Genomic DNA, 15,290 nt, shown 5'->3' with positions numbered 1-15,290 from the left:
GGCAGAAAATCGGTTAAACTGTTACAGACATATAAGCTGTCTGAATATATGTCTGCTGGGCTGGGGAAAGAATCGGGGTGGTCCACTATGTACGCTATGGCTGCTAGCTCTGCTGCCTGCGCGCCTAAGTGACCTGGTAACTTAAGAGCTATCTCTTCGAGAGCGCGCCCCTGCGCGTCCTCTACATAGATGCCGCATCCTGTGATACGCTCACCATTTAAAACTGTGGAGGAACCGTCTACATAAATCCTCAAGGGTCCACACGTGTCTGTGGGCTGGGGGCTTTGTTTCGGGTTCCCTATCTTCCTGGGGGGTGTTTTTGCTAAAAAGGGTCCTGTGTTATGCAGGGGAGCTACAATTTCACAGTCATGGGGCTGTCCGGGGTATTGGAGGTTGTCTGCTAAGTATGTGTGTGTGCGTGTCCGTTTCACTGTAATGTCCCGTCCTTGTAAAAGTAGGGTCCACCTAGCTGCCCTAATCTGGCTAACTGAACCGTCCTTCAGTCGACCGTCTAGTAGTAGCTGTGTGGGTGTGTGTTCGGTCAGAATAGTAATGGGGTTGAGTCCGGTGATGTATGAGAAATACTGCACTGCCCAGAAGACAGCAAGGAGGTGCCTCTCACAGGCCGAAAATCCTTGTTCTACTGGGTCTAACAGTCGGGAGGCATAAGCCACTGGTCTTAGCTGCTCGTGCCGTTCCTGAAGCAACACGGCCGAGAGGGTCAGATCGGTGCTCGCTACCTCTATTGCGTACGGTGAAAGTTGGTCGGGGACTAGCAGCGCGGGTGCTGCACTAAGGGCTCGTTTCAACTCTTCCACAGCGCCTGTATGCTGCGGAAGCCATTCCCAGGGGGCTCCTTTCTTAAGGAGGTCTGAAAGTGGGGCGGCTTTTGTCGCGAATCCGTCGATGTGGTTCCGACAATAGCCAACCAGTCCTAAAAACGACCGGAGGGCTGAAACATTCTGGGGAAGGGGCAATTTGACGATCGAATCTATTCTTTTGAATTCGATCTCGCGTTTGCCATGCGTGATGACTGATCCCAAATACATCACTTTACTTTCCAATATTTGGGCCTTTTTCGGGTTAACTTTACAGCCAATTTCAGTTAAGAGTTCCAGGAGTTCGGCCAGAAGCGAAATGTGCTCTGCCTTTGTGTCTGTCTGCAGTAGTAGGTCGTCTACATACTGTACCAGACATTCGGGTCGGGAAAATTTCTCTAATCCACTTGCCAGCTGTCGGTGGAAAATGGAGGGTGAATTGTGGAATCCTTGTGGGAGGCATGTCCACGTGTACTGCTGAGTTTTGAAAGTGAATGCGAATTTGTATTGGCACGCTTTTGCCAATGGTATTGACCAGAATCCATTACTGATGTCCAATACCGTGAAGTACTTGGCGTTGAGACCCTGCTTGAGCATGGTCTCGGGACTAGTAGCTACCGTTGGGGCTACTGCGGGGGTTACTTTATTGAGTTCCCGATAATCGATGGTCAGACGCCATGATCCATCGGGCTTCCTCACTGGCCAAATAGGGGCATTGTTGGTGGAGGCTATCGTTCTCAGTACACCTTGGTCCAACAAGCTGCCTATAACTTTTTCTATTTCCACCTCTGCCTCGAGGGGAAATCTATACTGCTTTTGCGGTCGGGGGTCCTGTCCGGTAACATGAACTTGTCCAGTCATTCTGCCACAGTCATGACGGTGACTTGCAAATGCTGTCCTGTGTTTGTTCAGTAGGGCCTTAATTTGTCGGTCGGTGTGGAGTGTAGTCAGGTCGAATGAGTACTCTCCCACTGCGCTAATCCGATTAGCGTAGTCTCCTACTGTGAGGGTGGCTGGGGCTCTGTCTGATCTCGCCATTCGCCAGACACACTGGTTCACTGGGTCGAACGACAAGCTATGAGCGTTCATAAAATCTATCCCCAGGATGTGCTCTGCTGTCCGGGGAAGATTTACTAAAACTACGGGGTGCCTTGTGCTAATGTTCCCTAGCTGGATCGCTACGGGTGCTGTGATATGTCCCTGCTGCGAGTGTCCGGTGAACCCGCTAAGTGTGATGGTGGAGGTGGTCGGCCACGTGTCTGCGTGTGCCGTGGTTGTGGAGTTAATGGTGGTGCGGGATCCTCCTGTGTCCCACAGTAACTCTATGGGCTTCCCTTTGACTTTTGCCGTGACTACGGGCCTCCCTGATGAGTCCCATAGTGTGTCACAGACCCAAGTGGGGGAGCCCGAACACCGTCAGTTCGTCTCGTCCACATTGGTGGGTCCTGACTGTACTGCTACATTGTGGATGGGTTTTGCTTTGTTGCGGTTCAGAGTGCCTGTCTGCTGGCCTCTCTGAGATCGCTGGGGTGCTTGGCACTCTTTTGCCCAATGCCCTAACTGTCCACAGTTATAGCATTCCTGTCCTTTCTGTTGAGGGCTGCTCTTGCCTTCGTTTACCCATGCGGGCTTCTGGTGCTCTCTGACTGCTTGGATATCTGCAGCAGCCTGAGCCTCTTCTGGGGATCTAACCTTTGCTTTTGCCTGAAGCGATTGCTCCCAAGCGCGGGACAATCTTTTGAGGACCCATTTTTCGTTATGGGCCTCTTCTGAGGGGGTCATAACTATTGCAAGCGCTCTGTCCTGCTTCTGTTGCGTGTGAGATAATTGTGCGCGTCCACTTAACCATGTTTTCGCGGGTTAAATGCGCTCTATCTAGCTGTCCGAAAACTGCGCTGAAGTGAATCCACAGCCTTCCTGCGAATGCTGTGGGGTGTTCGGATCTCTTCTGCCTGCACTTATTCAAGCCTTCTACGGGGTCACCTCTATTGTACCCGATGGCATCTAAAATGGCAGTGTGCATCTCCTCTAGGCTGCCTCCTGCCACGTTTTGTGGGTCGGGGAGGGCTGCCACTACACTCTGGTCTAAGCTCAGCACGGTGAGCTTAACCTGCTCTCTCTCATCCAGGCCGTACATGGTAGCCTGTTGTTTTACTTTAGCGAAGAACTGGTGGGGGTCTGCGGTGGGGAGGAACGGAGTGATCTTTTCACAAGCGTCCCTTAGCTGGGTTACTGTTAAAGGGGTGGTGTAAGTTATGTCTGGGGCGCCTTCTGATTCGGCTTTCCTCTGTGTGGTTACGGGATTCATGGGTGCGGTTATGATCTGAGCTGTGGGGGGTTGGGGTGCCTGTCGTTTCTGCTGAGCTGCTGGCGCACATGTTCCCTGAACATAACGCTGCGCTGTCTCGCTTAATTCCTGCCAATCTGGGGCATTTTCCCCATCTAACTGAGCTCCAAAGGTGCTTTGGAAGCCATTCTGCACCGAAAGCAGAGATTGCAGTTCCGCAATCTGTTTCCTGCATTTCGCGTGGTCAACTGTGCTTTGTCTTTGTTCGGTCGTTGCAGCGTGGAGTGCTCTCAAAGCTGCTTTGAGATCGGAACATTGCCTCTGCAATGCCTCCACCTGCTTTTCCGATTCCTGTCTTATCAGAACGGCACGTTGCACGTCCTGATAGGCTTTCTCATACTGGGTCTGGGAACTGTTCAGATGAGCTAGACAAGACTGGTGAGCCCTCTTGGCATCATCCACCTCTCTACCCTTCTCTGCCAACTTCCCTTTTAATTCCAGGTTTTCTTTCTCGATGTCCCTGACATCGACCTTACTCATTCGGTTCCTTTCCTCTAAATCTGCCCGGAGCGTCCTGATGACCTCCTCTGCGCCTCGCAACTGTGCCAAGCAGGACACAATCGCCATCGGCTTGCGTGCTTTACCTAAACTCTTTTTGTGTATCTGAGAGAGGTTCTCCCACCAAGTATGACCTATACTTCCGGGACCTGTCTCCTCATTTGCACAAAACTCCTTCCAAAGGGGCCATCCCTTTCCCTGCAGATATTTGCGGAGTTCCAGCTCCCACGTGGGACACTGGCCTACTCTGCTACTGCTGCTGGTCGCTGCGACCACAAACTTTGCTGGATCCATCAGACGTTCCATTGCCTGCATGGCCATTTCCTCTGACTCTCTTTTTATAATTTGGAACAGGGGGTTGCTGGGGTGGTGTTTTGAGAAAAGGGTACGGCTTACGCTATTTTCCGATTACAAAACTACCGAAAGTTTGTCGCAACAAAAAGCTTTCAGTTTTACCTTACAGCCCTGTTAGTACGCATGCACTAAAACACACTTCCGAATTTCGCTTATTATTTTGAACACCTTGAATACTTGTGATCTCTTTCTTTCTCTGCAATTTGGAGTTCTAATTCAAATTTCAGGGTCCTGGACACTGTGGTGTTTCCACTTACAACAGGGTCCCGGCGGATGTCGCCACTAAATGTTGCACGTTTTACTATGGGCGTAAAACGCGTTTATTGGAGTGTATTAACACGCCTCCGAGTTCGACGTGTGCTTAACACTGCTAGGCTCTGTTCTATGTAATTATTTAGCTCTGGAGTCGCCAGTTGCCGTATAGGCAACGTCACAAGTATTCCAAGGTCAAATTCAAAGTAATAAAGACGATACACCGATTAGTCAAGTTCAAACGATCAATATTTATTATACCGTTAATAATAAATACTCATGCACACACTAAGAGACTAAGCTACAACTAAACATAAGCAAACAGAATACTTATCTAACAGGAACAGGCAAGGTCAGAGAACGAGGCCTTCGTCCTGGTTTTGTCTGCAGCCTTCAGCAAGCGTTCTGGCACTTGGGAGTCTAGCGGGCTTGGATCGCGTAGCGAGCGTTGAACTTACGGTTTCGGCGGCTGGTGCTCAACGGCTGGAGTCAGGATACCAGGTGTCAGTCGGGGCCGGAGCACGGGTTTAACAGACCGGACAACACGAGGTCCCTATCTTTTATAGGGGTTCCGTTGTCCTTCCCTCTTCTCGGGCGGGCTCTACCTATTGGATCAATTTCTTATCGATACTGGATTAATTCCCCAATGCGAGGGGGTCTCCGTGATGGAGGGGGCGTTTCTTATGTCCTTTTGTTCGGAGGTTTCTGGTGCCTCGATGTCTGGGTCTTGATTGGAATGTGTCCATTCAGAACCAAATGTATCTATTGTGTGGGTGTTCAAGTCTGATGGCCTCATTAGCATGCAAAGCGTTTTGCCATTTGCACCTAGCTAAGGTCTTTTCACCTGAGCCCAAACTGGTTTCTGCTGCTGCAGAATGCAAACTGCTCTTTGCAGACTGCTGTTCTGGCTGAACTGTCTGTTTCCCAGCAGCCTTCCATTTTAGTTTGGCTCAGTGTCCATTTTGCGTGGCCAGCATGGCTACATTTGTTAAAGGGAATGTTTTCTACAAAGCGTAGTGGGGCAAATATTACAGGAAATGTGTATGACAGAAAAGGCTTTTGATATAAGGATTATTCGGATTAGCTGGTCTTTGCAAATGTGTCAGTGGCTCAGGCAGTTGCCCTTTTGCCTCTGAGTCATAAGTTTGTGGGTTCACGTCCCACGTCAAAGAGACTCGAGCACAAAAATATAAGCTTGACATTCCAGTGCAGAAATGAGCGAGTGCTGCACTATTGGAGGTGCTGTCTTTCTGAAGAGATATTTAAGGAGGCCATGTCTGCTCTCTGAAGAAAAATATCTCCTGTTGCCACTCCAAAGAAGAGCAGAGAGTTCCTTGGCAATATTTATCTCTCAATTAACATGTCTAAATCAGGTCATTGTCTTATTTCTGTCTATAGGACAACCTTCATTGACTGCTGCATTCCTGACGTTAGAACAATGGTTGCACACAAGTATATAAGTGGCTAAAAAGCGCTTTGGGGGTGCCCAAAATTTGTTTGAAGGCATTACATCAAAGCAAGTCTCTTTTTTTACTCTTTAAAATGTGTGTATCATCTTGGGGGTCCTGCTGGTGTTTACTCCAATGATTAACAATGTTGTTGATGACCTCCCCCGAACAAATTCATATTCTCCTATTAAAATCTGTCCTTATTTGTGCGAACAGGAGAATTTATACAATGAGAACTGATCAAAATCATGAATATAACCCACTGTTCCATTTCCCGCAGTTGCAACCATTATTAATATCCATAGCAAATCAGTGTTTTCAAAAGGGAGGACAGGTAAAATGGAAACTTTTGTCTTTTGAGAAAGGCTGCGCAGAGAAAGGATTTTCACACATTATTAATCATTTCAATCTTGCCAACTGTGCTTTGTGTTCGAGCTGTCAACTCCACACATAACTCTTTGAGGATTTCTTCCATTTTGAAGGCACCGTCCTTTTGAGATAAGCAAAAAGAAACGCTCTGGTACCTTTGAAATGTTTTAAAATTCATAGTGCTATGGATGTTCGATTCTAGGAACAAATAAAAACACAGATGGGTTTAAAAAAAAACACAGGTGAGTTTTCACAAGAGTGAGATGATGCATCCTTAATAATGGTGAAAATAATGTCTAATTGTAAAAAAAAACTTTTTGTTGACTCAATGAGTTCATCTGCAGTAAGCTTATTTTTGTGATGTGGAGGTAATACAATATTTTCCAGCCTTTGAATGCCAGATGGTTGCAAGAAGCATCTGCCCCCATCGATGCAAAGACATGTGCATTTTCCCTTGAGCTTCACTGAATGTCATGACCTTTTCTTGCAGGTTGACTGGAATGAATCTACCTTCTCCCGTCATCAGCAGCAAAAACTGGCTGCGACTTCACTTTACCTCTGATAGTAATCACAAGCAGAAAGGGTTTAGTGCTCATTATCAAGGTAAGAACTTCTGCCGACTTACAGTTTCAAATCAAGTGTCAGCAAATAGTGAATGTTTTCTAGTTTAAATGGTGTCCGTGATCTTAGCATTTAAAATCATGGCAAGAAAACGATTGACAAGAAAATGATATTGAAATGATTAAATAAATTGTTAAGATCCCAAGCCAGATCCCCAAATTTTGTTCCGATCCCAGACAAGAACCCGTCCCCCCACATTTCATTACGATCCAGATCGGGGCCAATAACTGTTATTGTAAAATAGAGAACATTTGGAACCTCAGTTGTTCCCTCAGAAAATAAAGTGTTTTTAACAAACAAAAGAATTGTTGTGATACATGAGTTAACAAAGCAAACAGTCGATACTATCTACCTCGTACTCTTAACACCCAGAGTTAACATTAAGTAAATATGAATTAACAGGCAAACTGTGCTTAAATGGACAGCAACCAGCACACAGCTACAAAAAGACAAATCACACACATTTCTCAGCCACCCAGATCAGTAGGCACTAAGAGTACCAAAGGTTCTTTAAAGCTGTTTTCCTAGGGTAGCACGGTGGCCTAGTGGTTAGCACAGCTGCCTCATGGCGCTGAGGTCCCAGGTTCGATCCCGGCTCTGGGTCACTGTCCATGTGGAGTTTGCACATTCTCCCCGTGTCTGCATGGGTTTTGCCTCCACAACCCAAAAATGTGCAGAGTAGGTGGATTGGCCACACTAAATTGCCCCCTTAATTGGAAAAAATAATTGGGTAATCTAAATTTTTTTAAAAAGCTGTTTTCCTCGTGTGGAATTTAATCTCTGCTCCTTCAAATGAGCTAGCGTGATCACAGCCAACAGCAACTGTACGCTATCTGAGCTCCATGTGAACAATTCTCGCCCAAAACTCTCACTATTCTAGATTCCTCTCCAATCTGCTTCCAGGTCCAGCCTTCTTGGTCTTCTTTCCAGCTGAGATGGCTTCACTACCAGATTGTTCTCTTTGTGGTGGCCAGGGTTACACATCAGCATCGAAACACAGGCAGGGGCAGCACGGTAGCACTGTGGATAGCACAATCGCTTCACAGCTCCAGGGTCACAGGTTCGATTCCGGCTTGGGTCACTGTCTGTATGGAGTCTGCACATGCTCCCCGTGTGTGCGTGGGTTTCCTCCGGGTACTTCGGTTTCCTCCCACAGTCCAAAGATATGCAGGTTAGGTGGATTGGCCATGATAAATTGCCCATAGTGTCCAAAATTGCCCTTAGTGTTGGGTGGGGTTACTGGGTTATGGGGATAGGGTGGAGGTGTTAACCTCCAGGAGCCGGCGCAGACTTGATGGGCCAAATGGCCTCCTTCTGCACTGTAAATTCTATGATCTATGATCCCAGATTCTCAGCCATGCTACTGCCATCATCTGCTTTCTGGGATTTCCTTTGACCCAACAGCTAGATTGACTGAGCTGATGCTGCCCCTGGCTATCTTTGAGCCCCAATCAGCTACAGCAGGCAAATACAGCTCCTGGGATTCCCTGGAACCCCTACCCCAGCAGCATTGAGCTACCAATGGCTCCAAGGGCTTCCCTGGGCTTCAGCCCCTTCAACAGCATGGAGCTCATATCAGCTATTACGCTGCTTGGAGTCAACCTTCCTGTCCAACTGCTTGCTATGGGCTGAAATTTATTCTACTCCTTGAACTGATCTGTGTCACCTCCTAATATCTCCCAATAGGGTTCCACCCGTGTTCCTAGGCAGAATGTGATGTCCCCAGGCTGAGTACATTCTGTACCTTAAATGCTACAATCTCCAGTCACCCAGAGATCTTCGCACTTCGCCAAATCCCACCTCCCCCCCCCCCCCCAAAAAAAAACAGGTACAAAATTAACATTGCTCCACACCTAACACAAATACACCAAACATCGAAAAATATATAGATTTCAACACAAATATTGCAATTAAATAATAATTCTGAACAATTGTGTAAGGTCAAAGTGGTTGAAGTGCTTCATTTGTTATGTTGATATGGCCCCTCTCCTGTGAAATTTGGTTCAGGATTTTTTATATGTGTGAATTTGATGTGTTAAACAATGTAATATGTGGGTGATAATCTAATAAAAAAGAAACTAAAGCATCCAAGTGGACTTCCAGTTTAATAATATAAAAAGTTGATGCAGTGGAATCTATAAGAAACTGTGTATTAGTGAATGACATGGGTCTGCGGAGACAGAATGATGGAGTTGGTCAAAACAAGAATGTGCTTTCTGTAAACTACAGTAACATCCAAGGAGGGGCAATAAGCATGCAAATCAATCATTTAAATTCTCATTTTTCTATTGGTCCATTTGCCCTGTTTTCTATTGGTGAGAATTACTGTCCTTTCATTGGTTTAAAATGAAAGTTTAAAACTGATATTACTGGTGTATTGACATGCAAATGAAGGATTAGGCTGCAACTGTAAACCTATTGGTTGAAAAATTTATAAGTGTTTCTGCTTTGCTGCATTCAGACAGAGCAATGCTGTGAGTTCCACTGAGTTGCTCTCCTTGTGCACAAGTCAATAAAGATTGATCAAAGAGTACTCCTGTGTATGCACTGCAGTAATTCTGACAATGCAATGTTGCTGCTCTGCCACTGGTTACTGTTAGAACATAGAACAGTACAGCACAGAACAGGCCCTTCGGCCCTCGATGTTGTGCCGAGCAATGATCACCCTACTCAAACCCACGTATCCACCCTATACCCGAAACCCAACAACCCCCCCAACCTTACTTTTAAGGACACTACGGGCAATTTAGCATGGCCAATCCACCTAACCAGCCCATCTTTTGGACTGTGGGAGGAAACCGGAGCACCCGGAGGAAACCCACGCACACACGGGGAGGACGTGCAGACTTCACACAGATAGTGACCCAGCCGGGAATCGAACCTGGGACCCTGGAGCTGTGAAGCATTTATGCTAACCACCATGCTACCGTGCTGCCCAGGTTGCGACAACCTGGGCTAGGGTGCGGTCAATTCCAGACCCCTTGACCCGGAGTCGCAACACAATGTATAAACCAATAATTCTTAGACAAATACCTAAAGTCTTTGGCCTTTGGCTGCCCAATAATTACAGGCACCAGGTTTGTATGTTTAAACAGAATTACTTTTTATGTATAATCAGGACTCTAATGAAACATGCAGCAAATACAATTGGTTAACTATCATCTAGGGCGGCACGGTGGTAGAGTGGTTAGCTCTGCTGCCTCACAACGCCAGGGACCAGGGTTCAATTCCGGCCTTGGGTGGCACATTCTGCTCGTGTAAGCATGTTGGTTGGGTGGATTGGCTGTGATAAAATTGCCCCTTAGTGTCCAGGGCCTGGGTAAGGCACTCTTTCAGAGGCTCAGTGCATACTCGATAGACACAAATGGCCTCCTTCTGCACTGTATATATTCAATGATCTAATTACTAATCCCGCACTTTAACTTGCCCCCACACACACACAAGTCAGACACAGAGGGGAGGAGAATAGTGTAAGAAAATGATAAGTCAAAGTAATAGATAAGAGTCTAGGCTGCATTCTCCGTTTTTTGGGACTATGTCCCCAGGCCATTGGGAAGACTGGTCTTCGACACAAGGAAAACTGGTGTCAAAAGGCCACTGATTCTCCGTTTTGCCGGGGGCTAGCAGGCAACTGTCATAGAGCTCGCAGCTCTAGCTGTCAATACGGCCGCCCCCCACCTCCGGGTCAGAGGCTGAGCGTGCGCATAGCGGCGGCCTCCAGTGGCCGCGCCATGCTCCATGGCGGACTTAGCCCACGGACCTGGACTGGCAAAATAGTGCCCTGCATCGGCTGCTCACCCGCACCGGACCGCCCGCACACAATGTCCCCAGTCCCGAATGAAACCCCCCCCCCCCCGCCCGCCGATCAGCCCTCCTCTGACTGTGGCGGTCCCGGATTGAGTCCGCAACCGCTATGTGAGGATCACAGTTGGTGGGACCATGTTAGAACCACGCCATCGTGAATTCGGCTGGTCGGCAACAGAGCATCGCAGGGCAGGCCTCAGACAGTGGCCTGAGGTGGTCTATACTCGGCGCAGCGTACTCCATGAGCACGCTGATTCTCGGAGGGGGGGGGAGCGAAGAATTGCAAAACTGGCGTCGGTCCCGATTTTATGCCAAAACGGATTCTCCGCCCTGTCGCCGAACACTATTTCTGTGTCGGGAAGGCGGAGAATCTAGCCTTTTATTTCAGGTGGTTATTTGTAGCACGCGGTTCTTCAACCAGGCTTTCAGATCAAGAGTTCTGCTTTCCAGTCAGAGAGAGAGAGGGAAAGAGAGGGAGAGAGAGACCACCAAATGCCCCAACAACCTCTTGACTGCACCTTAGACCAGCAAATACAACCTTATATTCCAACTATCCTCCCACCTCTCCGACCACCCACCTTGACCCCCTCTTCCTCTGACTGTCTGATGAGTCTTCATCCTTTGTGCCCCTGACTACCTAAACTCCTTCCCCCGACCAGTTAGCCCCCTTCCACCAGACCTCAATAACACCCCCTCCAACCTAGCCTACACTTTTAACTTTTCTCCGACTTACTTTAGCGCCTTTCCTCCAGCTTCTCAAAGTGGTGGGAAACTTTAGCTGCCATGAACCAGATAAGCCAGAGAAAAGGGGCGTTCCTTCACTTCCCCAGCACTACTAAATTGCACATTTACTACCAACCCCAGGGCAAAGGATAGGCAGGAAATGTGCGACTCCCGACCTCGGCAAGCAAAACAGAGCGGAGTAGCAATCTGGATGTGATTGCCATCCATAAGGAGTTCTGGGCTCATGGATTGGGAGGCATTCCCCACTGAAATTGAAAAGAGCACCTGATGTTCTTTCCTTTTCAGAGAGTATTCTATTCTTTGTTAGCTGTGGCCATTAACAATGCTTCACAGAGTTTGAAGTGCTAATGGGTCTCAGCGCAAGTAGGTGAATGAATGACAATTTCAAGAGGTTTTAATAACAATTGTCCCTTTGATCTTTTTTATTGAGACAAACTAATTGGTTACAAGTATATAAACTTTATTTTCACATGGCAGAATTTATTTTTTTCCTTAGAATCAATGATATGGAGGCTTTTATTTGATGGAGCGAGGTTCATTACTTCCCAAGGAATGCAAAATATGTTTCATGTATATTGCATGCAATTTGAGGACTGAAAACATTGTACATGTTGGGTTAGTGGCTCGAGAGGACACCTGGGGCATAGCGATGGTATGCGTTGATGTGAGGGAACATGGAAAATATATGGGACATAGAAATGGCATGGGTAAACTGAAGGGGCATGGATTGACTTGGGGGTTAGGGAAGTGCGGGGTGAGGCTTAGTGGGTCTTTAGACACTGTTAGGCGCTTGGATACTATGTTGTGGAACCAAAGTGGGCCTTCTAATTGGCCCACCTCTGCACGCACACTCCTCATGCACTGCAGTATGGTTCACAAACTGTTCTGCGAACCCTACCCCAGTGTGAAAAGACAAAAATGGCGTGTGAAAAGTGCAGAGGTTGGATTTGCATAAGTCTAGAGAAAGATGCAACTACATAAATCTACCTTCTACTTCTGGCAATTGAATAGCAAGGGATCACTGCCTTTGGACTTAAAACAATGGTTTATATTGTCACAAGATTATATCTAGTGTTTATTTAATCCATTGTGAGACAAGCAAGCTACTGTGGGGCTCTGAGATGAATGGAACAGCACTTGTCAAAATTCAGAAGGTGAAAATATCTGTAAATTTCCCTTGCAGGCCTGTTCCAGTACCAGCCTCCCCGGACAGGCGCCGGAATGTGGCGACTAGGGGCTTTTCACAGTAACTTCATTGGACCTACTTGTGACAATAAGCGATTTTCATTTTCATTTTTCATTTTCAATGTGAATTTCGAGCAGGCCTAAGTTTCGGTCACCAATGATTTGATTGCAAATGTGGAGGGGGTCGGACAAATAAATTCAAATAAGAATTATATCATGTGATGAGTGATGGTCACCACATGTAACTGAGCAGTCCTGCCACTGAAATGCCCAAACCAGATTATGTGAGACAGGGGGGGGGGGGTGCGGGGAGAAAGAGCCAGTTATGATGATGTTTAGCTGTCTAATTTAAGTTGATATGAATGTTTGAAAACCATTGTTCCTGTGCTACTTAATAATTTCTGGGAGCGAATCGTTGTACTTGTAAATATAGACACAGCTGATTGCCATTCAGCCCTTTGAGCCTATTGCAGCAAGTTGGATCATGACAGGCACTGACATGTATCTGCTTTTATTCCATATCCCACGCTCCCCTTACCCAACAAAAGATAGATCAATCTTGATCATTTAAATTGACACAGTGTCCACAGCCATTGATTAATAAGAGCTCCACTCACCTTCCATGTGAAAATGTGCTCCTTGATTTCTCCTGACTTAAGTCTCATTTTCAGATTGTGCCCTTTTGTTCTGGATGGTCTCACCACAGGTTATTGTCCTTCTGAATCTACCCCACTGAATCAATTTATTGTTTTAATAGATTCAAGTTGTCATGCTGTGGCCTTCTAAATACAAGAAGCTTTAATGCAAACTGCCTCATCATTCAACCCTTCAAACTCTGCTATCAATCTGGTGGATCTGAGCTCTACTTACGGGCAATATATCTTCCTCAGCCCAAACTAACTGTTATATTTCCCCATTGCTGACCTTATAGAAAGGAGCCAACTGGATCTCTTGCCCATGCAGATGGTGGACACTATATGCATAAATTAGGCTTAACACCATCATTGATCGAATCCTTTGCCAATGTCAGTCGCTGGGCAGAAAAGAGGCATCACCAACATGCCCGGCTGCACCCAAGAAGAAAATTGACCCCCAGTGACTCATACTCACCTGGAAAAGATAGGTCAAAGAAGCTGAGAGAAAAAAAAAACAGCTCTTAACATAGATGTGAAGGCAAAAACTGCCATAGGACATGGACCTGTGATAATTCATGGCGCTGGCACACCAAGTAATCCATCACTTTTATTGCACCTAAACCTAAAGTACACAAAAGTGTAGTTCACAGCAGCAGTGAATTTGGAAATTATACAAAGGGAATGAGTGTTCTGAAGGCATAAGATTTATTTCCTCACAGAGTCTATCTGAGCACACGTACCTCTGCCAGTACAATTTAGCAATCAGGCATTGTTTTGTGTTTAATTTTCAGCATTTGTTTCTAACGGAAGAATGACAAACATATTAAGTATTTTAAAAAAAACTGTGGCTACATTTTCAACAGAGGTGTTGACCTTTTGAGTGATGGGTTAATGTCTCCGTAAGCTAGTGGACAGAGGGAAAGCCTCATGATTCAATTTTGAGTTTATCTATTATTGTCAAGACTTATGCCCATTCTACATTGCTGTCTTGACTCTCCCAATAGTTGATTTTCTTCTACTGGAAGTAAAGACATTTGCACACTAGAATTGTTTGCAACAAAATTGAAGTGCACAAAAATGGGAATTGTAGGAAAGACTGGATAAAACTGGACCAGCAGAATTGAGTGGGGGATGAATTCATTCATATAACTCCACTTCTAGCCCTCGTGATATTTTTCAATTCTATCATTTATCCCCCTGCATCTCAGATTGGGCTTTGCTGTTCAGTGCATGCTGATTGATTGATCATTGATTATCAATAATCACTCTTAATTTTCTCAATGGACTTCGCAGTGAAGTGGATGGTACAGGACTTCTTCCAGTTTTGTTATACAAGGACAGCTGTTGAGAAAGATGTCACATTTTGGGACATTTTTCTTTCAAAAGGAGAATTATTAGAGCAGACCTGATAAAACGGCTTTGCAATTCTCAATAACCTGGAGAGGGTAAAGTTGGAAAGAATGTTTCCACTTGTGGGATTACTGAAAGCCAATGGTCAGAAATAGATATTCATTATCTAACAGGGAAATGAGAGTAAATGTATTTACCTGGAGAGTATTTGAATGTGGAACTCATCAGCAAAAGAATTGATTGGGGTAAATAGATTAGATGCTTTTGGGAAAATAGATGCATGTATGAGAGAAAAGAGAATAGAAAGATTTGAAAGCAAAGATTAAGATAGTATGGGAGAAGATACATGTGAAGCTACACACCCTTTAAATTTTTTTGGTGTGCGACTGATTTGTTTAAGCTCATTTCACAATGCTTTGCAGTCTCGCCAACTTTCTCGCCAACTGTTCGTAGGAGCCAGATACTTTAGATAGCCAAGCAGGGGTCTTGAGCTGCAAGACTGATTTAGCTCATTATACGCACAAGATGCCACCTTGCGAATGAGTTGAAGGACATGTGATAAAATACTTCCACAAGGATCATTAAACATCTGACAATGAATTTGCCTACTAGTGCCCATTTAAAAAAGGATTATTAGCATGTGGTGGCAATTGCTTCAATTAACTTCCCCGAACAACTAATTGGACAGGAATAAAGAAGTCTTCACTGATGGGCAGCATGGTGTAACAGTGGTTAGGCGTCTGTCTGACTGTACCGGAGACCCAAGTTTGATTCCAGCCTTGGGTGGCTGCCTGTGTGTAATTTGTGCGTTCTCCCCATGCCTGTGTGGGTCTCCACCATGTCGTCTGCTTTTCTCTCATAGTCC

General features: G+C 46.0%; 1 protein-coding gene across 1 annotated transcript in view; it reads left to right on the top strand.

Moving 5' to 3' along the window:
* The window catches only part of csmd2 (CUB and Sushi multiple domains 2), a 2,254,685-nt gene that overhangs the window by 1,403,197 nt on the left and 836,198 nt on the right, over positions 1-15,290 (top strand). The window contains exon 6 of the mRNA XM_038801178.1: positions 6,577-6,689. Coding sequence (XP_038657106.1) covers positions 6,577-6,689 — 113 coding nt within the window. The remainder of the gene's footprint in view (positions 1-6,576; positions 6,690-15,290) is intronic.

Source organism: Scyliorhinus canicula, chromosome 1 (assembly GCF_902713615.1).
Source record: "Scyliorhinus canicula chromosome 1, sScyCan1.1, whole genome shotgun sequence".
NCBI lineage: Eukaryota > Metazoa > Chordata > Chondrichthyes > Carcharhiniformes > Scyliorhinidae > Scyliorhinus > Scyliorhinus canicula.
This window is presented reverse-complemented; position numbering and strand designations above follow the sequence as displayed.